Raw genomic sequence first — 24072 nt, forward strand, 5'->3', positions numbered from 1 at the left:
GCAGTGTCCCTGCAGTGTCCCTGCAGTGTCCCACACCCCTGTCCCTGCAGTGTCCCCACAGTGTCCCTGCAGTGTCCCACACCCCTGTCCCTGCAGTGTCCCCACAGTGTCCCTGCAGTGTCCCACACCCCTGTCCCTGCAGTGTCCCACACCCCTGTCCCTGCAGTGTCCCCACAGTGTCCCTGCAGTGTCCCACACCCCTGTCCCTGCAGTGTCCCACACCCCTGTCCCTGCAGTGTCCCCGCAGTGTCCCACACCCCTGTCCCTGCAGTGTCCCCGCAGTGTCCCACACCCCTGTCCCTGCAGTGTCTCCCCTCTGTGCCCACCTGAACCCTGGATGTCCCTCAGCCCCTCTGTCCCACCCTGGCATGGCCTGACCGTGTCCCCAGCCTGGCGCTTCCCTTCCCCAGAGGGACCAGTGGGGAGGGAGCAGAGCAGAGCTGAAGGCAGGGGCTCTCAAACCCCCCAACGCAAACTGGGCAGTGCCCAGTCCCAAACTGGAACCTCCAAGGCCAGCGCAGCCCCCGTGGAGCAGGAAATGCCTGCCCCGCCCAGCCCGGGGCCAGCGGCCAAACTGAACAAAACAAACCAAACCACACATTTCACAAAATAAATCCTCTCCTCCTTCTGTTTCTTTAAACCTGAGCTGACCTCGGAGAGGCTCCAGCAGTAGAAGCAGGAGCTGCACTGCCCTGTCCCAGCTGTGGCCACGGCACTGACCATTCCCTGTCCGTGTGCAGTCACAGCCCTGACCATTCCCTGTCCCCTCTATGGCCACAGCCCTGACCATTCCCTGTCCCCTCTATGGCCACAGCCCTGACCATTCCCTGTCCATGTACAGTCACACCACTGACCATTCCCTGTCCATGTACAGCCACAGCACTGACCATTCCCTGTCCATGTACAGCCACAGCACTGACCATTCCCTGTCCCCCCTATGGTCACACCACTGACCATTCCCTGTCCATGTACAGCCACAGCACTGACCATTCCCTGTCCATGTACAGCCACAGCACTGACCATTCCCTGTCCCACCTCTGGCCACAGCACTGACCATTCCCTGTCCATGTACAGCCACAGCCCTGACCATTCCCTGTCCATGTGCAGCCACAGCACTGACCATTCCCTGTCCATGTACAGCCACAGCCCTGACCATTCCCTGTCCCCTCTATGACCACAGCACTGACCATTCCCTGTCCGTGTACAGCCACAGCCCTGACCATTCCCTGTCCATGTACAGCCACAGCACTGACCATTCCCTGTCCATGTACAGCCACAGCACTGACCATTCCCTGTCCCCCCTATGGTCACACCACTGACCATTCCCTGTCCATGTACAGCCACACCACTGACCATTCCCTGTCCGTGTGCAGTCACACCACTGACCATTCCCTGTCCGTGTACAGCCACAGCACTGACCATTCCCTATCCATGTACAGCCACAGCCCTGACCATTCCCTGTCCATGTACAGCCACAGCACTGACCATTCCCTATCCATGTACAGCCACAGCACTGACCATTCCCTGTCCCCCCTATGGTCACACCACTGACCATTCCCTGTCCATGTACAGCCACAGCACTGACCATTCCCTGTCCATGTACAGCCACAGCACTGACCATTCCCTGTCCCCCCTATGGTCACACCACTGACCATTCCCTGTCCATGTACAGCCACAGCACTGACCATTCCCTGTCCCACCTCTGGCCACAGCCCTGACCATTCCCTGTCCATGTACAGCCACAGCACTGACCATTCCCTGTCCCCTCTATGGCCACAGCACTGACCATTCCCTGTCCCACCTCTGGCCAAAGCCCTGACCATTCCCTGTCCATGTACAGCCACAGCACTGACCATTCCCTGTCCATGTACAGCCACAGCACTGACCATTCCCTGTCCCCTCTATGGCCACAGCACTGACCATTCCCTGTCCATGTACAGCCACAGCACTGACCATTCCCTACCTCCCCTATGACCACAGCCCTGGCCATTCCCAGCCATGTGTGACCAGCCCAACACAGCTCCCGCTCCAGGGGCAATTCCCATTCCAGAAGCAGCTCCCTGACCTGGCTCCTACTGACCCTCTCATTCCCTCCAGAGCCCTGTCAGTCCTGCTCTACCTCCTCGCTCATATCCCTTGGGGCTGATTCCCACTTTATTCCTCATTAATAAACACCAATTACTCGGGGAGCCTCGATAAACAATTCCACTCTGCCTGCACTCCTTGGGCCAGTAACCCTGGAAAGGGAGTTCCAGGTGCTGGCAGTAACTCCCAGGGTCCTGGGAAGTGTCACAGAGTTCCCAGGTTTGTCCAAGCGGGTTGAAGCATCTTCAAGGTTCCCTGGGATGGTTTCGATCTCCCTGAGCGTCAGCCCCCAAAAAACCACAGATGGTGACACATCCAGAGTGGGAGATCCTGGGATCACCCCACATCCAACCACAGCAGGAGTCAAGACACACCAGGCTGTGAGTCGGCAGGGAATGGCAGAGGGAGGACACAGCAGTTCAGCTGGATGGGGCCAGACCCTTCATCCCCTTCTCCGCATAATCCCCACATTCCTTTGTCCCTGTCCCTTTCCAGCGGGATTTCTGTGCAGCCGGGAAGGCTGAAAAGTTTTGGGGACCAGCCCATCCCAAACTGAACCAAATACCTGGCCAAGGAGGAGCACCGAGCACATCAGGAAGGGCAGGAGCTGAGTCAGCTCGGCCTCTCCCCCAGGCAGGGAGGGCAGCAGGGGCAGGAACGAGGGGCAGGTGCTGAGCTGGCCCTCCCTCCTCCAGCCCGGAGCCACAGGATGCTTCCCTACAAACACCAAAAATGCCCTGGAGTAGCACCACAGGCACTGAAATCAGGGTGTCCCCTCTCCAGGGAACTCCACGGAGCCCTGCTGGGCCAGCAGGAGCTGAACCCTCTTCCGACACATCCCATGTCACCTGCAAATCAAACCCATCCTGCTGGGAGGACACAGCACTTGGAAAAGCCTCGTCCATCTCGGAGCGGAGAGGCTCCAATGATCCTAGTGAAAAATAGGGTTCCACGCTGCTTTTCCCAAGAATTAAGGGCAGCTTTCATCCTGGACCATCATCCTTCTGCGCCTTTCTCGTGGCAGAGGGATTTGGGCTCGTCTCCAGTATCTAATCATGGAATTCTGGAATGGTTTGGGTGGGAAGGGGCCTCAAACCTCATCCCATTCCATCCCCTTCCACTAGTTCATGTTGCTCCAAGCCCTATCCTTGGACACTTCCAGGGATGGGGAGGATGTGGGACGCAGGACACGATGCTGCGCAGGAACTGGGAATCGAAAGGCATCAAGATCCACTTGGATCTGACCACCTGGAGAGGTTTCCTGGGCCACCGTGCACTGTGAGAAGCTCTTTGAGCCAAACTTGTCGTTCCCACGGGCTGGACCTAAGTTTGGAAACTTCATTTCACGGAATGGTGAGGGAAAGAATTGATCCTTGGAGGAGAAAGGAGCAGGGATTGATGCTCGCATTGATGACCTGGGATCATGACACATCCCAGCAGGATCAGAGCAGACACTGCTCCCAGCCTCTGCTGTACCCAAGTGCCCTCGTTCCACCTGCACCTGCTTCCCTCGGAGGGATCCAACCTTCCCAGGGCTGTCCCAGTGCCCCCAGCCCCAAAGCCAAGGGCAATCCCTGATGTTGGGATCCCATCCGTGCCTGCAGCCGCTGAGCCATCGGAGAAACCCACGAGGAAGGGATAATGTCACCCACCGAGCAGGAGCCACGAGCTGTGGCTGCTCCCAGCCAGGAATTTGGGCTTTAATCATTAAAATAAACCATCAGGGTTACCCTGAGAAATCCTGCCAAGGACCCGCTGAGTGAGTGACCGGGTATTCAAATGCATTTTCCCTGGAAAGGACGTTTTGGGAAGGTGGAAAACACCCAGTCCCTGGAATTACATTGCAGTATTTCCTGAAGGAAAAGTCGACCCCACAGGAATGGATCCTCTTCCCTGGGAAGTCCTTCCCAAACTACAGCTGCTCCTCAGCAGACGTTTCTTGCCAGAGCACGTCCATGACAGGTCCAACCTCACCTCCCTTGGCAGGGAAATTCCCGTGTGGAGCAGGACCAGAGCAGCAATGCAGCAGCTTTCCCACAAAATGGAAATCGGGATGGCCAGAGGAGACCATCCCCCTCCCCAAGGATCCCACAGAACAAGGCTCAGGTGGGAGCTCTTCTTTCCCGAGCTTCACGGGAGGAACGGAGCCAAAGCAGGAAAGCACGTCCAGGGTGGGTTTGTACCAGACAGGGATTTAAGGGTGGGACACCAGAACTCACTGAAATTCAGAGGGTATCTCCAACTTTTATAGGGCTTTTAGGGAACGGGAATGGGGCAGTCAAAGATGGACTTGGGCACCTCAGATCCACCTTGGGGTCCAGAGGTTTTGAGGGTCTCTGGTGCTGCCAGAGCAGATGAGTGAATAACCTCAGCACGCTTGGACCCCATGGGTCTCAAAACCAGGCCTATCCTCCCTAAACCAGACCTATCTTCCCAAAAGCCAGACCTACCGTTTCTAAAACCAGATTTATCCTCCCTGAGACCGGACCTATCATCCATAAACTGGACCCAACATCCCTAAAACCAGACCTATCCTCTGAAACCCGAGCATGAGACCCTTCCTTCCGTGCTGCGCCCGTGCGGCGACAGGGCAGGAGCAGCTCCAGCCACACCAGGCTTGGGATGCATTTCCCAACTCCTTCTTTAGCCAATTCAGACTCTTTGTGGTTTTAAACCCTCCTGTGGTTAAAAAAAAAAAAAAAAATTAAAAAAAAAAAAAAAAAAATCACTGTTGCTTCCTGCAGATTTGGACTGGAAAGCAGCCAGGGGCTGATGCTGGCTCCTTGCTTGTGCCAAGTCCCGGTGCAGAGCTGTGCCTGGAGCACTCCTTCCCAAGCCCGGCACCTCCAATTCCTTTCCTCACCTTTTAAGGATGAGGGAAGCAGCTGCTGGGGCCCGGAATTACCTGGGAGGATTTGGTTTTGCTACAAGGGCCTGAGTCTTCCTCACACAAACAAGCTCCCGAAGAAAGGAGGCAACAGACAGAGGAGGGAAGGAGAAAAAAAAAAAAAAAAAAAAAGAAAAAAAAAAAAAAAGCCAACAGGTTGATCTGGATTTCCATCAAGGGTTCCACCCTCCTCCGTTTAATGAACATCGCAGAACAGGTGTTTGGAATTCATTACCAGCCCACGAGCCCAAGGAGACGGGAATTGCACCAGCCCGGCTCCACTGCTCTCCCTCTCTCGGAGGCAGCAGCAGCAGCGGCCACAAACCTTCAGCCCTTTTCTCCCTCCGCCTTTCCCTTCCCCGGAGCCGCAGCCCGGGCATGACCAACCCCTGCTCTGCCTTCTCCAGCGGCTCCCTGTGCTCCGGGGAGGCGTCGGGCAGGATGAGCCGCGGCAGAGCCGCCGGGAGCCCGTCCTCAGAGCGCCGCAGCCCCGAAGGGGTGGCCAGCGACGGCCGGGGCTCGGTGGCCAGCGACGGCCGGGGCTCGGTGGGCAGCGACGGCCGGGGCTCGGTGGCCAGCGACGGCCGGGGCTCGGTGGGCAGCGATGGCCGGGGCTCAGTGGGCAGCGATGGCCAGGGCTCGGTGGGCACCCTGCGCTGCTCGCCCTACTCCCCGTTCTCCGGCGACGGCCGGATCCCGGCCCCCGTGCGCCTGGACATCGACACCGACTTCCAGGCCGTGCGGCAGCAGGAGAAGGAGGACATCAAAGTGCTCAACAACCAGTTCGTGACCCTGATCGAGAAGGTAGGGGTCGGCTCGGGTGTGGGGAGGGGGCGCGGGCGCTGCCCGGGGAGCCCGGAGCACCCCCGGCGAGGCTGGGAACATCCGCCTAATTAGCCAATTAGTTATTCCTTCCGAGCGCTCTGCATGACGAGGTTCAGGCAGCATCCCTGGGGGAGGCGCGGCCGGGGGCTGTGGCTGTCACCCCGGGGAGCACCGGGGGACGGCGGGCACCGGGGGACAGCGGGCACCGGGGACAGCGGGCACCGGCTCCCGGACTGGCCGAACAGCCACGGGCAGTGATGCCGATTATGGCGGCAGCTCCAGTCCAGGCTGCTGAGGAGAGCTGGGATCTCCCCCCTGGGATCTCACCCCTGGGATCTCACCCCTGGGATCTCACCCCTGGGATCTCATCCCCACCTCCACCGCGGAGGGCCAGGGGCACCCCCCACCCACAGCCTCCGAGCTCCTGAGGAGAGGGGCCAAGAAAGCGTTGCTTTCATCTCCGCGGAGCCGGGAGAAGCAGACGTTTTCTCCGAGGAAAACAACTCCCAGAGCAGGCAGGTTCCTGCAGAGCCCTGCTCCGTAAACAGATGTAATCTCCGGGATTGCTTCATGCGGCTCGTCCTGCCAACCTCCAGCAGCCCGGGATTGATTCATTTTAACTCTCCGAGGACCTGAATTCACGCTGGGGAGGACGAGGACGTGGGAACATCTCCGGTGGATCTCTCCAAGGGGGACGGTAGTGACCAGTCACAGCTGGCAGTGCCACCAGGGCCCTGGCCCTCACGGATGGGCCCGTGAGCCTTTCCAAGGAGAATTGGAATTTGGGGAACACCTGGTGTGGGAAACACCCACGTGGTGGAGGCTGGAGTTGGGACTGTCCAGGTGGAGAGGTCGAGGTTTTCTGGGCCCTCAGAGCAGGGACGGGAGTAGGGGAAAGGGACAAAATGCCGTGTGCCTGAGCCTGGCCTGTCCCTGACACCCGGGAGGGAAGAGCTGAGAGTTCCAGGTTTCCCAACAAACCCAACCCGGCGACCTCCTGATCCGCGTGGATCCTGGGACAGGGACACCCCCTGGGCCAAGGTCTCCGGCTGCAGCTCCTGAGCTCCTTTGAAGGTTCAAGAGCTGCATCAAGTGGCGACTTCAGGCGCCTGCCCCAGGCCCTCATTCCAGTGGAAGGGAATGACACCTCCTTGTCAAAGAGAACTCGGCCTTTTAATCAGGGATTCGGATGTTCTCGATCCCCAGCAGGTGATTCCTGGGATGATTGACCACACAGCTACGGGAGGTTGGTGCTGATGGTTTTCCAGCCGCTCCAGATCTGCTGGAAATTTATTTTCCAGACAGATGGGAAAGAAGACAGGGAAAAGCCAAGCCGTGGAGCCCCTGTTTGAGGCTTTGCCTTTATCCTGAGCAGCCCAGAGGGGGAGGCCTGTGAGGACCAAACTTTGGCCACTTCTGTGTTCAGGCATGAAATTCCAGGGAATGAGGCCAAATCTGGCTTCATTCCCTGGAAATCTGGGTTTTGATTCAGAATCAAATCTGAATTCTTTGCAAGGCTCCTGCTAAAACGCTCTGCAAGGGAGGATTTCCACAGAGGGGGGCATCGCAGGAGCCATGGAATCATGGAATGGTGTGGGTCAGGAGGGACCTTTAAAGGTCATCCAATTCCAAGCAGATATTGATGGATCAAGATGGAACCTGTTCAGCCTAGCGATGGTTTGCAAACAGGAATGTGAGGGATAAAAAGGAGCAGCTGAGGATTAGGAAGGAGGTCAGGAATTAATTAAAGGTCAGAGATGGAACAACAACGAACATAATCCATTCCTATCCCAGGAGGGAAGGATGAGGTCTCCAAGAGGAAAACCTGGAACATCCCAACGCTCCCGTCCGTCCCTTCTGCTGGAAACTCCCAAGCACTGGAATGGTTTTGCTTTGCTTGGCTGCTCTCTCTGTTCAGACAAGGAGGATTTGGAGAAAGATCTGGGTTGGCAGCTGGAATTCTGCCTCTCCTTTGGACCCCAGGCCAAGGCTGGAGGTCTGATGGCTCCAGTGCTCCCAGTGCCCAGCACAGCATCGGCCCTGAGTCATCCCGGGATGCAACACAGGAAACTTGGACGCAGCTCCGGCATCTCGAGCCAAAACGTGACTGGGGTTGCTCCCAGAGGTAGCAATTAGCCAATTAATTGGAGTTGGCCAAGAGCTTTGAAGATGAGAACTGTTAAACTTGGAGCATTTACTGGTGAGATTGGGAATATTGGGAAAGAGGAGCAGGTTCCTCAAAGGCGGGCGGTGGAAGGGCAGCGTTGCCCTCTCAGAGCCAGCACAGGGAGCTCACCTGGAGTCTGTAATTACCTGGGATGTTCTCCAGAGCTTTGTCTGAGCTCTGCAATAAACCTGATTCATTTCCTGAACCTCTCCGTGCTGTACTCGCAGTCCCGAGGGTTCCCTCTCTTTGTGCTCTCTGGGGTAGGAAATCTGCTCTTTGCTGACCCTGGGCATCCCTGCGTCAGCTGGGCTGGGTCTGCAGCCTGGGCTTCACCGTGCTGGGCTCAACACCTGGACCTGGTGATCCTGAGGTGTTTCCAGGAGCCCGTGGTCACACACAAAAGGGACAGAACTGACCATTCCTATTGCCAGTGACTCTTTTATCCCGATGTCACCGTGTTTCTTTTGATGTCACCGTGTTTATCCCAATGTCACCGTGTTTCTTTTGATGTCACCGTGTTCTGTTGAGAAATTATAGAAATTCTGTATGAATAATTAGTGGGTAACATGTAAAACCCCTAAAGGTCCCCTGAAAGAGGGAGGTGTCCCTGCCCATGCCAGGAGGTGGACCTGGGTGATCTTTAAGGCCTCTTCCAACCCAAACCACTCCATGATTCCATAACCCTCCATCCTCAGGCCTAATTTTGAGGGGATTTCTCATTCTTCTCTGGAAATCTGCTGATTCCGGCAGCTCCTCTGAAGGTCCCCAGCATCTCCTGCCCTGCCATGCTTTGATTGTGGCTCTCAGTGTCACTGACACCTCTGAAACCTCTCCCGTAGGTCCAGAGCTTGGAGCAGCAGAACAAGATCCTGACGACCAGGTGGAACTTCCTGAAGGACCAGGACAATTCCCACTCTGACTCGGACATCAAGGCCATCTACGAGCAGTACATGAGCAAAATGAACCAGGAGATGAAGGAGCTCAACTACGAACAGGAAAACCTGGAGTCGGAGCTGGCAAAGGTCCTGAGCACCATGGACACCTTCCGGAGCAAGTAGGTGTCCCTGTCCATCGTCATCCCTGTCCCTGTCCATCGTCATCCCTGTCCCTGTCCATCATCCTCTCTGTCCCTGTCCATCGTCATCTCTGTCCCTGTCCATCATCATCTCTGTCCCTGTCCATCATCTCCATCCCTGTCCATGTCCAGGGGGATTCGGCTGGGGCACAGGGAGCAGTGTGGGATTGGTTTAACTCAGCCAGCCCGAGATTCCCAGGAAAATATTCCTGGTTTGGTGTGCACCGAAGTGTGGATTTGAGAATTTAGGGGCACCGGCTCTTCCTGGTCAATGAGATTTGAAAGGAAAGCCATAGCAATGAAATTCCAAGGAGAGCAGGGTCTGAGAGGAGCCTCTGCTGGAGAACAGCCCAGGGAATGGCACTGCTGGAGTGACAGCCATGAAAACAGGGAATGTTTATTCTCCATTCAGTTATCACAAACCAGAACTTTGTCCCCAAAGGGATTTCTGGACCAGGCTGCTCAGCGCAAAAAACAATCCTGGCTGCACGGTGGGAATTTCGGGGTGTTCTGGGCAGGGCGAGGAGTGGGATTTGATGATCCCTGTGGATGTTTTCCAACTCAGGACACTCATCATCACAGAATGGGCTAGGAGGGACCTTTAGGATCATCCAGTGCCACTCTTGCCATGGTGGCACCTTCCACTCCAAGCCCTGTCCAACCCTGGACACTTCAGGGATGGGGCAGCCATGGGGAAATCCATTCCAGAGCCTCCCCACCCTCACAGGGAGGAATTCCTTCCCGATATCCCACCTATCCTCTGGCAGTGGATGTCCTCTCCTCCATCCCTTGTCCCACATTCCTCTCAGCTCCCCAGGAGTCCCTCTAGACACGGGAAGGGGCTCGGAGTTCTTGCTGGAGCTTTTTCCTCTCCGGGCTCACACACACTCATCCCACCTCCCACTGTCCCAGGCTGCTCCAAGCCCCATCGAACCCGGCCTTGGGCACTGCCAGGGACAGGGCAGCCACAGGGAAAATCCATTCCAGGCCCTCACCACCCTCACAGGGAGGAATTCCTCCGTAAAGAAGGAATTTTCTGTTCCATGGCTGTGGGATTTCTTCCTTTCCCCCTTCACCCGAAGCATTTCTGCCAAACCCTGCTTTGACCAAAAGGTCAGAATTGTTCCCCAAAAGGTCCTGACCCAGAACAGGGAGGCAGCCAGAGGTCGGGGGAGGTGCAGCTGCCTCTTATCTCTGGGGAGCTCCTCTTATCTCCGGAGATGTGCAGATAAGAGAGAGCAGCTGGGCCATGCCGGGTCGGGAGCAGACAAAGCCTCCCTCATTACGGGGCTCATTTGCATCCCACAGGAGAATCCCAAATGAGCTCCTTTCCCTCCCAATGACACCCAGCACTTCCCCAAGCTCTGGAGGCTCCCCTGGGGATTCGGGCTGGGCAGAGATGTCCAAGCCAAAGCGAACTCACCAGGCAGAAATCCTTGCCGGGATCCAGACCCACTCCTGAGGTGAGGCACAAACCATCCGCGCCCTCTCCACGGAGCTCAGCCCAAGGATTCCCCAGCTCCTTAAGCCCTGCTCGAGGTGGCTGCAAATTAGGGAAGGGCTGAGGGCTCCTTCTAACGGAGACACAGCGGTGAAATGCCTCCATCAGCTCAGAATCAGGGAATCACTTGGAAAAGCCCTTGGAGATCATCAGGTGCAACCATCGACCCACCACGGTGATCACCACTGACCCCAGGTGCCCAGGTGTCACATTCACACAGTTTTGGACACTTCTGGGGGTGGGGACTCCCTCGGCAGCCTGTGCTAGGGCTGGACAACCCTTTCCTTGGAAAATTTTCCAAATATCCAACTTAAACCTCCTCTGGTGGAACCTGAGGCTGTTTTTCCCTTGTTCCCTGCAACTGGATCCTGAATCCCACCTGGCTGCCCCCTCCTGTCCAGGAGTTGTGCAGAGCCACAGGGTCGCTCCAGAGCCGCCTCCTTTCCAGGCTCAGCCCCTCCAGGTCCCTCAGGAGTTCTCCAGACCCTTCCCTGGTGCTCCTGCCCCTTCCCCAGCTCCATTCCCATCTCTGGACTCGCTCCAGCCCCTCGGGGTCGTTCTTGTTGTGAGGTACCCAAACCCCAGGATTCCAGGGGCCTCAGCAGTGCCAAGGACAGGGAATGTTGTGAGGAATGGGACAGGAGTAAGAACCAGGAGTTTGATTCTTCACCTTACACTGAAATCGTCCTCCCTGGAGTCCTTCAAGTGACACCGAGGTGCCTAAAAAGCCCTAAATTCCTCCTGGGGGGTGCCTGCCTGCTCTTTATTTGGATAATGCAAAGGTCTGGAGCACCTGGTGCTCCCCGCAATCCCCTGAGGAAGCAGAATCCCAGGTTTGGGTGGGAAAGGACCCTGCCATGGGCAGGGACACCTTCCTCTATCCCAGGATGTCCCCAGCCCTGTCCAGCCCAGCCTTGGACACTTCAGGGATGGGGCAGCCACAGTCTGTGCTCAGATCTGCACTCAGGAATTGCTGCAGGAATTCCCAGCTCCTGGCACTCCAGGGTTTTCCATGATTTCTTAGGGATGATGGTGCTCCCAGGAACAGGCTGCCCAAGGGTTCTCCCCAGTGGATTTCTTGTGATTTTCCAGTGACTTGGACAATGGGATAAGGCACAACTGGGGTGCTTCACTCCTCCAAAGTGATTCACAGGGGGAGAGAATTCCCAGGCCCCATCCGGCCCTGGCCCAGCCCAGGGACATTTCTGGAGCAAATCCTTGCACAAACCAGGCAAATCCAGGAGGTTTCTTTTCCCCGGGGAATTCTGAGGGACGAAAACAAAGGACCAGTTGGATTTCCCACTGGAGTGATGCCCTCAGCCAGGCTGTGGCGTTCTGGCTGGAGCACCCCGAGTCCCCCAGGATGGGAAATGTGCCTGGGGGAGTCCCCTGTAAAGCCCTGAATTCATCCCAATCCGGGGACTGATTCCCAAACACACCTGGATGGGACCCATGGGACACTCCCACCCTCTCCTCAAATGCTGCTGCCATGGACCAGCAATTCCAGAGGGATGGATTGCATGGGGTGGATGGATGGAGAGGACAGGCAGATCCAGGAGGGAACTAAGCCTTCCTGAGACCTGTCTCCCTGCGTTTTGCTCCATCCAAAGGAGCCCGGGGCGAGCAGACGCTGTCTCAAGTGTGCTCGATGCAGACAGGGCTGGATTTGCCCTCCTGCAGTGCCCCGGGCTTATCTCCCAGCAGGTAAACGCTGGGATGTGCCTATGGAATGCTCCAGCCCCGGGTGAGTCACGGTCCGGGAGCGTGGCGGGAGCGCGTTGGGCCGGCTGGGCCGGCTCTGCTCCGCCGGGAGCGGGGCCCTGCCAGCGCCCAGGGGCGTGGGGACACGCTGGGATGGACTGGGAGAGACTGGGACACACTGGGAGAGACTGGGACACACTGGGATAGATTGGGACACATTTAGATAGATTGGGACAGACTGGGAGAGACTGGGACACACTGGGATAGATTGGGACACATTTGGATAGATTGGGACGGACTGGGACACATTTGGATAGATTGGGACACACTGGGAGAGACTGGGACACACTGGGATAGATTGGGACACATTTGGATAGATTGGGACAGACTGGGATGGACTGGGACACACTGGGACACATTTGGATAGATTGGGACACACTGGGAGAGAATGGGAGAAACTGGGACACATTTGGATAGATTGGGACACACTGGAACACACTGGGATTGACTGGGAGACACTGGGATGCACAGGGACACACAGACTGGGAGACACTGGGAACGGGCTGAGCTGCGAGGAGGAGGAAGGGGGGCTGCAGACAGGCACTGAGCTTGGTCCTTGGTGCAGCGGGGCTGATATTCCAGTGGGGCTGACAGTATTCCTGCTTGGCTGACAGTATTCCATCCAGGCTGACAGTATTCCTGCTTGGCTGACAGCATTCCATCCAGGCTGACAGAATTCCATCAGGGCTGACAGTGTTCCATAGGAGCTGACAGTATTCCTGCCTGGCTGACAGCATTCCATCAGGGCTGACAGTATTCCATAGGGGTTGACAGTATTCCTGCCTGGCTGACAGTATTCCATCCAGGCTGACATTCCACGTGAGGAGCACAGATCAGACAGGTAAATCCCACCAGCTGCTGCTGCCCAGCTTTGGAAAAGCAGGGAAGGAGAGGACGTTCAGCACCGAGGGGGACTCAGGAGGATCCCCAGGTGCCCAAAGCTGTGACTGTCACACGCTCCCTGTCCTCACGGTCCCCTCGGTGAGGGAGCTGCAGCTCCAGGGAGCTGCGTTGGATATTCCGGGTCTGCTCCTGAGCACAGCTTCCCCCCTTTCCCAACATCTGCTCCCCTTCCCCAGGCACAGCTCCCTGCTCCCACACTTTGTACACAGCAGGCAAAGCTCCCAAAAACCTTCTGGGCTCCCAGGAACTTTCTGACTGGATGCACCCGACCCCAAACAGCAGCGCTCAGCTGTATTCCTGATGTTCCTGTCCTCAGTCTGTTGGGAGATCCCGTTTCACCTCATCCCCAGGGGTCTCAGCCTCTCCCAGGTCCATTTGGTGACGTGTCCAAGCAGCACTGGAAGTCTGAGTTCACAGCCTGGAAATGGGAATCACTTTGGGACCCCTTCCACCAAGAACGACCCCAAGGGGCTGGAGCGAGTCCAGAGCTGGGAATGGAGCTGGGAAAGGGCTGGAGCTCTGGGGAAGGGTCTGGAGAACTCCTGAGGGAGCTGAGGGGGCTCAGCCTGGAGAAGAGGAGGCTCAGGAGGGACCTGGTGGCTCTGCACAACTCCTGACAGGAGGGGACAGCCTGGGGGGGTCAGGCTCTGCTCCCAGGGAACAGCAGGAGAAGGGAAATGACCTCAGGCTGTGCCAGGGGAGGTTTAGTTGGATACTGGGGAAGATTCCTCACTGGAAGGCTGTCCAGGCACTGGCACAGCTGCCGTGTGGGTGTTGCACTTGGGGACGTGGTCGGGGTGGAGAACAGCTGGACTCGATGCTTTCCAAGGGCTTTTCCAACCTGAGCGATTCCCTGATTCCACGGGATGTCACGCGTCCCTTCGGCTCAGAGGAACCTGGGGGATCGTGGAAGAGCAGGGGCTCCTCCACCTCCCTGATCCATCACTCCCAACCCTGCCACGCGTGTGCAGCCGCTGTGGGATGCACTGACCCGCACCCCGTGGTTCTGCTGCTCTGACCAAGCGCTGCGGGGCCCGAAATGGATCCCGCGGCTTTCCTGGTGAGGCCCTGGGATTTGGGATCACCACACGCCTGTCCCAGGAGCCAGCAAGGGCTGGAGGGTTCCCTAATTCCCACTCATATCCATGAGGCTTGGCTCCCTGGCCCTGCCCTATCCCACCTGGATTTAAACGCCTGCAGGGCTCCAAGGGACACTTAGGACTCCGGCCCATCCTGGTTTGGTTCCCCTCCACTCCGTGGGCAGTTTTCCATGAATCCCTCTGCCTGTGTGCCTTCACAAATCACCTGGGCTGAGTTATGACAGCAGCCCAGAATTCTCGGAATTTGCACAAGCCAAAGTTTTCTCCCGTGGGAAGATTCCGACCCTGGAAGTGAAACTCCGAGGAAACGCGAGCAGACCGGGAAAGGCTTGGGGTGAAAATGGAGGAGTTTGGGCAGAGCCCGGTCCCCACTCCCCGTCCCTTTGTGAAGGACCTGAGGCTGCCCAGCCCCCAGGTGAAATCCCAGCTGAGGCTCCCTCCTCTCTCCTCTGGGATTCTTCATCCCAAAAGTGCTCCTGGTGCTCCGGGGCAGCTGGCATGTGTCAGCTTCTCCTCACTCCTGCCTCAAGGAGGGGGGACATGGCAGGAAAAGCAAAGTTGGGATGGTTTGGGGGTCTCAAGACAAGCCTGAGTTTCCCTGTGGTTGATCCCGTGCTTTGGGCGCTCTGCAGGTACGAGGATGAAATTCGCCTCTGCAGCGGGATGGAATTCACCTTCATGGAGCTCAAAAAGGTCAGGAAGGGGGAGTTTCCAACTGGATTGGCTCTAGCCAGCCCTGCACAGTCAGGGAAGGGCCTGGAGGCGATCCAGGCTCAGCTGGTTTGGGATAGGACAGGGTCTGGAGGAGGACAGGGAGGGGATGAGTCCCAATTCCACAGGAGGGTGAGTCTGGAGTGGCTCCTGAAAATCCCCAGGCAGCACCTGGGGACTGAGCATCCCCATCCCTTTATCCCGGGATTCCCTGGTTGGAATATCCCCATCCCTTTATCCTGGGATTCCCTGGTTGGAATCTCCCCATCCCTTTATCCTGGGATTTCCTGGTTGGAATATCCCCATCCCTTTATCCTGGGATTCCCTGGTTGGAATATCCCCATCCCCATATCCTGGGATTCCCTGGCTGGAATCTCCCCATCCCTTTATCCTGGGATTCCCTGGTTGGAATCTCCCCATCCCTTTATCCTGGGATTCCCTGGTTGGAATATCCCCATCCCTTTATCCTGGGATTCCCTGGTTGGAATCTCCCCATCCCCATATCCTGGGATTCCCTGGTTGGAATCTCCCCATCCCCATATCCTGGGATTCCCTGGTTGGAATATCCCCATCCCTTTATCCTGGGATTTCCTGGTTGGAATATCCCCATCCCTTTATCCTGGGATTCCCTGGCTGGAATCTCCCCATCCCTTTATCCTGGGATTCCCTGGCTGGAATCTCCCCATCCCTTTATCCTGGGATTCCCTGGTTGGAATCTCCCCATCCCTTTATCCTGGGATTCCCTGGTTGGAATATCCCCATACCTTTATCCTGGGATTCCCTGGTTGGAATCTCCCCATCCCTTTATCCTGGGATTCCCTGGTTGGAATATCCCCATCCCTTTATCCTGGGATTCCCTGGTCAGACCATCCCCATCCCTTTATCCTGGGATTCCCTGGTTGGAATATCCCCATCCCTTTATCCTGGGATTCCCTGGTTGGAATATCCCCATCCCTTTATCCTGGGATTCCCTGGTTGGAATCTCCCCATCCCTTTATCCTGGGATTCCCTGGTTGGAATCTCCCCATCCCCATATCCTGGGATTTCCTGGTCAGACCATCCCCATCCCTTTATCCTGGGATTCCCTGGTTGGAATATCCCCATGCCTTTATCCTGGGATTTCCTGGTCAGACCATCCCCATCCCTTTATCCTGGGATTTTATGGTCAGACCATCCCCATCCCTTTATCCTGGGATTTTATGGTCAGACCATCCCCATCCCTGCATTCCTTGGGATTTCATGGTTGGATTATCCCCATCCCCATATCTTGGGATTTCCTGGTCAGACCTTTATCCTGGGATTTCCTGGTCAGACCATCCCCATCCCTGCATTCCTGGGATTTTATGGTCAGACCATCCCCATCCCTGCATTCCTTGGGATTTCATGGTTGGATTATCCCCATCCCCATATCTTGGGATTTCCTGGTCAGACCATCCCCATCCCTGCATTCCCTGGCCTGAGGAGTCCAAACCCTTCCCAGGCTGCCTCCTCCTCCCTGTGTTCCCTCCAGGTGCCATTAGGGTTGGGAAAGGCTGGAATTGATCAAGGATTTGCTTTGTTCCCTGCGGAGGGGCCACGCCCCGGGCAAAGGAGCCAGTGGGAATCCGCTGGAATTGGGATTTTATATCAAAAACCCCAATCTGGGGGCAGGATAAGGGTGTTGGGAGAGAGGGAATGTTCCCCACAAATATCCAGCCTGGCTAATTCCATGTTTTCCCTGGCACAGTCCCCAGCCAGGAAAGGCATTCCTGGACACTTCCAAGGATGGCTCCCGGGTTTTCAGTAAGTGGAGCCTTTTGTAGGGAACAAAACGCTGGGAGGGGATGGCCCAGCCCTGCCTGGCCCAGAGGATCCTCCCACCAGCAAATCCCACAAAACCAAGGGAAAAGGTCCTCAAAGGAGCCTCCCCACCTGGAGAGCACTTCCAAACATCCCTGCTGAGAAATCCGGGAACGGGCTGGGTGGGGAGGAGCTCATCCCGTTCCACCCCTCCATGGGCAGAGAGAGACATCCAGGATGCTCCAAGCCCTGTCCAAGGTGTCCTGGAACATCCCCAGGGATGGAGCAAGCGGGGCGCTCCCCGGGGAGGGGGAGCAGTGGGAATGTCCTGCTAGAAATCCCGTTCTGGGCTGATGAATCCCTTTCCATCCGCGCAGGATTTGGATGTGAGCACCTTGCACCGCACGGAGCTGGAGGTGAAGCTCAAAGGGCTCCAGGAGCTGCTGGAGCTGAAGAAAACCATCTACGAGCAGGTGGGAACACGGCTGGAGAGGGCTGGGACGCCGTGGGAAGCACGGCAATTTGGGGACAGATCCTGGATTTCCACCCACCTGGGAGCTTGGCCAGGGTGTCACAGGCTTAAGCAGGGCCTGAGGAGTTGATCCCTCCCCTAAAAACAACATTGGAATTGGGCCAGGATGTTCCTTCTGCCCCAGGGGCTCTGCGGGATCCTGGGGATCCCAACCTCATCCCAAACGGGCTGTTGGGGCTCAGCTCCTGCCCCCAGGGATGGGGTTTGCCCCGGAGCTCGGCCCAGGTGAGCCAAATGTTCAGGCTCCAGGGAGAACCCAAAAATCCAGGAAGAACCTGGATGCTCTGAAACACAGCCCAGCCTCCTCCTTTCCCAGGAAAATGAGGGGTCGGGAATGATTCCAGCCAGGGGGGAAGGGCCTCCACCAGAGCACTGACTCAGGGCCTGGAAAATGTCACCCAGCAGGATCAGCAGCGTGGGAACACTCGGGATTTATCTAAATTCCAGCAATCCAAACAACTACGATACCTGATGGAGGAATAGGAACGTTCCTCGAGGGAAACTGAGGCACGGAGGAGGCCGGAGCTTCCTCCCAGCACAGCTGCCCAGGCAGCCTGATGTGCTCTAAAATGAGATTATTCCTCGTGCTAGGCAATTTTAGCCCAGTTTTTTTTGGGAATCAGGCCCTGCTTCGGGATCTCCAGCTGATTTCCCACGGGTCCCACAAAAAGCTGCGGTTTTTATCCCCCAATTCATGTAAAAATCTCATCCCCAACCTCTCCTGTCCCATATTCTCTGTGGATTTGATGGCATCAGGTACAGGCACATTCCCACAAGGAGGGAAAATGAGGAAAACTTTGCTGGTTGGGATGGATCAGGAGAAAATCCCACCCACTTTGGGTGTTTTATTTGCCAAACGATCCGATATTCCAAATAAACGCAGATTTTCTCACCTGCCTCAAGGTGAACAAAGAAACTCATGGACCAAACACCGGAGGGATAAAATCTCCCAATCATTCTGCTTTGGGGGGGATATTTCTGTGTTATCCCTGAGCCCTTTGGGAATTAAGGAACAGGATTCCTGCTTCAGAGGGACCTGAGCACAAAGGGGAGAACAATGGAAAGGGAGGAGGAGAAGGAATTCCTGGTTCAAAGCAGGAGCAGTGCCTGAGATAAGCTCCCGGGCAAGCTTGGATCCAAACCTGGATCGGGGAGGGGAATTCTCCACTCTGGGCTCTGTTTTCTCCAGCTGTGACTCATCCAGAGCAAACATCCCAGTGAGTGATCCCGGGAATGCTCCTGCCTCCCCCATGCCGACATTCCCAGCATGGAGGAGTGGAGCGGCTCTGCCAGCCGTGGATGTGTCCAGGGAAGGCTCCTGGTTCCCTGAGGAGCCGTAAATCCGGCTCTGGCATCCCAAAGAGCAGCCAGAGCTGGATCCCAAGCAGAGCTTGGAAAGAGCATTTTCCAGCCTCTCCAGGCTGTGGAATGATCCACGCTGCCTTTGTTTCCCCAAAACTCTCACATCCATCGTGGATATCGTGGATGCTGGGCCACGATCATCGGCTCCAGCTCTGCCCCCAGGGAATGACCGAGTGGACAAGAGGGAATGCCAGGGGAGGTTTAGGTTGGGCATTAGGGAAAATTCCTTCCTGGGAAGGGTTGTCCAGTCCTGGCACAGCTGCCCAGGGCAGGCATGGAGTGCCCATCCCTGGAAGTGCCCAAGGAATGTGTGGATGGAGCCTGGGGACACCTTGGCACTGCTGAGGAACAGCTGGAATCCGGTGATCCTACAGGTCTTTTCCAGCCTTAAGGATCCCAGGATTCTCCCTGCTCCTGGAGCAGTCCAAAGGCACCGTTCTGTCAGATTTTAACCAGATCGTCTCCAAAGCTCCCAAACCCCAACTTAACCTGAGTCTGGATTTTATGGAGCAAATAATGCCAGATCCCCAACTCCAGAGAGGGAAAACTGAGGCATTCTCCCCATCTCCACATGGAAGCTGTTCTGCCAAGCACAGCCCACCTGGAGGGTCCAGCTCTCTCTGGCTGCTGGGAATCTTGGATGTGACCAAATGATGGGAAGTTCTTCCCTGTGAGGGTGGTGAGGACATGGAATGGATTTTCCCGTGGCTGCCCCATCCCTGGAAGTGTCCAAGGCCGGGCTGGACGGGGCTTGGAGCAGGCTGGGACAGTGGGAAGTGTCCCTGCCCATGGCAGGGGTGGGATGGGATGAGCTTTGAGGCTCCTTCCCACCCAAACCATTCCATGAATTTCCAGCTCTGTGTTCTCTTCCCCGCTGTCCCTTGGCTCTGCAGGAGCTGGAGGAGCTGCTGACGGAAATCAAGGACATTTCCGTGGTGCTGGGAATCGACAGCTGCTCCCGGCCGGACCTGGGCAGGATCGTGGAGGACGTCAGGGCCCAGTACGAGGCTCTGGCCCTGCGGAGCTGGGAAGAGGCCGAGGCCCTCACCCGGAGGAAGGTACCAGATCCCTGCTCCGTGCTGGGACAGGCAGGGAAAGGACAGGAGGAGCTGGCCTGGGAACAGCAGGATCAGCAGGATGGGAGGGACAGGCCAGCCCTGGGAATGGAGCAATCCCGGATCAGCTCCAGACACTAAATCCAGAGTTTTGGTACTCCGGGCTTTCCACACTGGAGGAACTCAGGACATCTCCCACTGGAGATGGAAATGTCCTTGCAGCTCTCCAAAGAGCAGGAATGTGACTAAACCAGGAGCCAGGTGAGCCTGGCACAGCCAGGGAGGAGAGGAAGGAGCCCCAGGTCTTTCCCCGAGTAATCCAGGTGATCCCGGGGCGCTCGGCCCTCTCTCCACAGCTCACCGACAGCAGCTCCCAGCCCGGCTCCTTCGGGGGGCACCTGCTGGACGGCCGCAGGGAAATCGCCGACCTCAACATCCGCATCCAGAAACTCCGGTCCTGCATCGTGTCCCAGAAGAGCCAGGTGTGTGCCGGGGTGGGAAAACGGGACAGGGGTGGGGTGGGATAACAGGGCAGGTGTGTGCTGGGATAACGGGACAGGTGTGTGCAGTGCTGGGGTGGGATAACAGGGCAGGGGTGGGGTGGGGTGGGAAAATGGCAAAGGTGTGGGGTGGAAAAATGGGACAGGTGTGAGGTGGGAAAATGGGACGTGTGTGCAGTGCTGGGGTGGGATAACGGGACAGGTGTGGGGTGGGATAATGTGACAGGTTTGTGCTGAGGTGGGAAAATGGGACAGGTGTGGGGTGGAAAAATGGGAAAGGTGTGTGCTGGGATAACGGGACAGGTGTGTGCAGTGCTGGGGTGGGAAAATGGGACAGGTGTGTGCTGGGATGACAGGACAAGTGTGTGCTGGGATAATGGGACAGGTGTGTGCTGGGTTAACAGGACAGGTGTGGGGTGGGATAACGGGACATGTGTGGGGTGGGCTGTGCTGGGATAACAGGACAGGTGTGTGCTGGGATAACAGGACAGGTGTGTGCTGGGATAACAGGACAGGTGTGTGCTGGGATAACAGGACAGGTGTGAGCTGGGATAACGGGACAGGTGTGTGCTGGGATAACAGGACAGGTGTGAGCTGGGATAACGGGACAGGTGTGTGCTGGGATAACAGGACAGGTCTAGGGTGGGATAACAGGACAGGTGTGAGCTGGGATAACAGGACAGGTGTGAGCTGGGATAACGGGACATGTGTGGGGTGGGCTGTGCTGGGATAACAGGACAGGTGTGTGCTGGGATAACAGGACAGGTGTGTGCTGGGATAACAGGACAGGTGTGTGCTGGGATAACAGGACAGGTGTGAGCAGGGATAACGGGACAGGTGTGTGCTGGGATAACGGGACAGGTGTGTGCAGTGCTGGGATAACAGGACAGGTGTGTGCTGGGATAACAGGACAGGTGTGAGCTGGGATAACAGGACAGGTGTGTGCTGGGATAACAGGACAGGTGTGTGCTGGGATAACAGGACAGGTCTAGGGTGGGATGACAGGACAGGTGTGTGCTGGGATGGGGTGGGATAACAGGACAGGTGTGAGCTGGGATAACAGGACAGGTGTGAGCTGGGATAACGGGACAGGTCTAGGGTGGGATGACAGGACAGGTGCGGAATTCCCTCCCCCGAGCCCCCTCAGCCCCCTCTCCCGCTCCAGTGCCTGTACCTGGAGGAGCACATCCGCGAGGCCGGCGAGCAGGGCGAGGGCACGCTCCGCGATGCCAAGGCCAAGGTGGCCGGGCTGGAGGAGGCGCTGCAGCGCAGCCGGGAGCACATGGCTCACCTGGTGCGGGAGTACCAGGAGCTCATGAACATCAAACTGGCCCTGGACGTGGAGATCCTCACCTACAGGAAGCTGATGGAAGGGGAGGAGAACAGGTGAGCCGGGATTCCTCCGCCTCAGGTGGGGAGGGGATGCACCAGGACACCTGGGGGGATGGAGACATCGTGGAATCATGGAATGTTTTGGGATGGCCCCCCCCCAGTCCCACCCCACTGTCGTGGGCAGGGACACCCTCAAAGCCCAGCTTGCCCAAATCCCAAGTTCTGAGTCGGGTTCTGAAGGTTTGGTCGAAGAAGGGAACAAATCCTGGTGGTTCCCGGCAGCTCAATCCCATTTCTGGCTCCCAAATCTTCCTCAGACTCCCCAGGCTGAGGTTCCAAACCTTCCCCAGGTGCTTTGCCCAGGGGCTGTTGAAGCTTTTCCTGGTCCAGCCACACCCTTGATCCTACCACTATCCCAGCTCTCCCAGGCCAAATTCCAGCCCTTTCCCCCCGCTCTGGCAGAGCTCGAGCCACGTCCTTACGCCGTGTCCTTCCCTTCCCAGCATGGAGCAGCCCATTCCCACCGTCATCAGCGCTGTGCACTCCCGGCCCAAACCCCGTAAGTGCTTCGATCCCTCCGGCCCGGGAAATCGAGGAATGGATTGGAAGGGTTTTAACCTTTCCCCCTTCTCCCAGTTTCTGCCAGCACCCTGCGGAATTCACGGCTGTTTGCCGGGCGCCCGGGGCACACGGAGCCAAGCGCAGGCGGCACCGGGAGCCCCGGGAGAGCTCGGGATGTGCCGGGGACTCCGGAGCCCGGGAGCTGGCCCAAACTCCGCCCTGGAGCCGCTGGGGAATGTTCGTAGGATGATGGGATGGACACAGATCCACAGAGGCGCCTGGGAAGCTCTTCCTCCTGAACTCCAGCCCACATCCGAGCGATGAAGGATGAGGAGCCTGCCCAGGCTGTCCCGTGTCTTTCCACCTTCCCAGTTCACAGCTCCACTCCCAGTTACAGCAGGAACCAGCCCAGGACTTTAGGGACTCTCCCATTTCCCTTCACCTTCCTCTCCAGGGCTCCCTTCCCGGGGGATCTGCGGTCACCCTTTGGGATGTGCCTGGCAGGAGGAAAGCGTCCCTGCCCCGGTTTTAGCAGCTGCCATCGCTCCCTTTACTGGTGTTGCCAAACCCTTTCCCTGCTCCCTTGCAAGGAAAGCACCATCCAGCTTTCCACACTGGCGGAGAGGGAGGAAACCAACCCCAGGGATGGATTTGTCACCTGGATTGTCAGATCTGGTGACACCCTGGGGAGCCCTTGGCCACCTCAGGGCATTTCCCTGCATTTGGGGGGGCCCTCATTCCTTCTCCAAAGCTAAAATGCCTCAAACTCTTGATTTCCATCATCCCTCCCTCTCTCCAGGCTCCACACAGGAGTTCCAGCTCCTAAAATCGGGGTTTTGGTTCCTCTTTAACTGCACTGGGAACAGCCCAGTTTGGGTGGGAAGGGACCTCAAAGCTCATCCCATTCCCACCCCTGCCATGGCAGGGACACCTCCCACTGTCCCAGGCTGCTCCAAGCTCCGTCCAGCCTGGCCTTGGGCACTTCCAGGGATCCAGGGGCAGCCACAGCTGCTCTGGGAAATCCATCCCAGGGCTTCCCCATCCTCAGAGGGAAGAATTTCCTTCCTAAAATCAAATCCAAATCTTCCCTCTTTCGGCCTAAAGCTGGAAAAACTCCCTTGCCTTTGTATTTATTGACCTCAGCTTGTACCTGACCCGGCTGCCCCCGTTGGCAAATCCCAATCCCGATGCTCCAAGAGCTCCCGGAGCCAGTCCTGGAAGTGCCGCAGGTGGGGGATGCCGTGGCCTTGGCTCAGCCATCCCTGCGGCCTCTGCCCAACCTCAGCCAGAATCCTGCAGGATTTTCCTTCCTGGCTGCAGCCAGAATTCCCGAATTCCCAGGTTCCATTCCCACGTTCCCGTAGGCTAGGAAGCACGGCTCTGGCTCGCGGGGTTTGGCTGTTCCAATAAAGTTCTGTCACTCGGAATCCGTCCTGTCCCTGGTTTTCTCCCAGCTTCCCCTCGCAGGCACCTGGAGCAGCAGCTCCTTCCCAGCAGGGCTCACCTGGGGGCGTTGGAATTGCATCCCTGGCACTGGCCTGGGCACATCCCCGGGGTGAGGGGCACGGAGCCAGACACGGTGTGGGATGTGAGGGGAACGCACTCAGCACTGCTCAGCTTCCCCTTCCCAAACTGCTTCTGCCCCTCTCCGAAGGGGAATCCCTGCACACCTGAGCACCGAGTTTCCCTGCAACCCCTCATTCCAGAGGCGTCCTTTTGGTGCTCCTTTATCCCCTGGCTGATCCAAACCAGGCCAGGCTCCCTGGGGTGCTGGAGGACACAAATTTGGGAGCAGCTTTGCTGTTTGCTGCTCACTCTGCCCTTCCCAAACTCCCCCTGCCCCTCTCCGAAGGGGAATTCCTGCACGCCTGGGCCAGGTCCATCCTGGGCACCCGCATTTCCCTGCAGCCCATCATTCCAGAGGTGCCCTTTTGGA

General features: G+C 57.2%; 1 protein-coding gene across 1 annotated transcript; it reads left to right on the plus strand.

The window, feature by feature from the left end:
- Window positions 1-5122: 5122 nt before the first annotated feature.
- Window positions 5123-24072, plus strand: KRT80 (keratin 80). The gene is made up of 10 exons (XM_040088679.1): window positions 5123-5494; window positions 5609-5776; window positions 8804-9018; window positions 14937-14997; window positions 17172-17267; window positions 19582-19746; window positions 20100-20225; window positions 21409-21629; window positions 22079-22134; window positions 22212-24072. The coding sequence occupies exons 1-10, from the start codon at window positions 5351-5353 to the stop codon at window positions 22379-22381; spliced, it is 1422 nt and encodes a 473-aa protein (XP_039944613.1). The 5' UTR covers window positions 5123-5350; the 3' UTR covers window positions 22382-24072.

The sequence above is a fragment of the Hirundo rustica genome, chromosome 35 (assembly GCF_015227805.2).
Source record: "Hirundo rustica isolate bHirRus1 chromosome 35, bHirRus1.pri.v3, whole genome shotgun sequence".
Lineage (NCBI taxonomy): Eukaryota > Metazoa > Chordata > Aves > Passeriformes > Hirundinidae > Hirundo > Hirundo rustica.

What these genes read in the sequence shown, in the direction of transcription:
- KRT80 (XM_040088679.1), top strand. Translation starts at nt 5,351, where the DNA reads ATGACCAACCCCTGCTCTGCCTTCTCCAGCGGCTCCCTGTGCTCCGGG. An exon ending in TCGTGTCCCAGAAGAGCCAG is followed by an intron (nt 20,226 to 21,408) that starts GTGTGTGCCGGG and finishes CTCCCGCTCCAG; the next exon opens with TGCCTGTACCTGGAGGAGCA. An exon ending in ATGGAAGGGGAGGAGAACAG is followed by an intron (nt 21,630 to 22,078) that starts GTGAGCCGGGAT and finishes TTCCCTTCCCAG; the next exon opens with CATGGAGCAGCCCATTCCCA.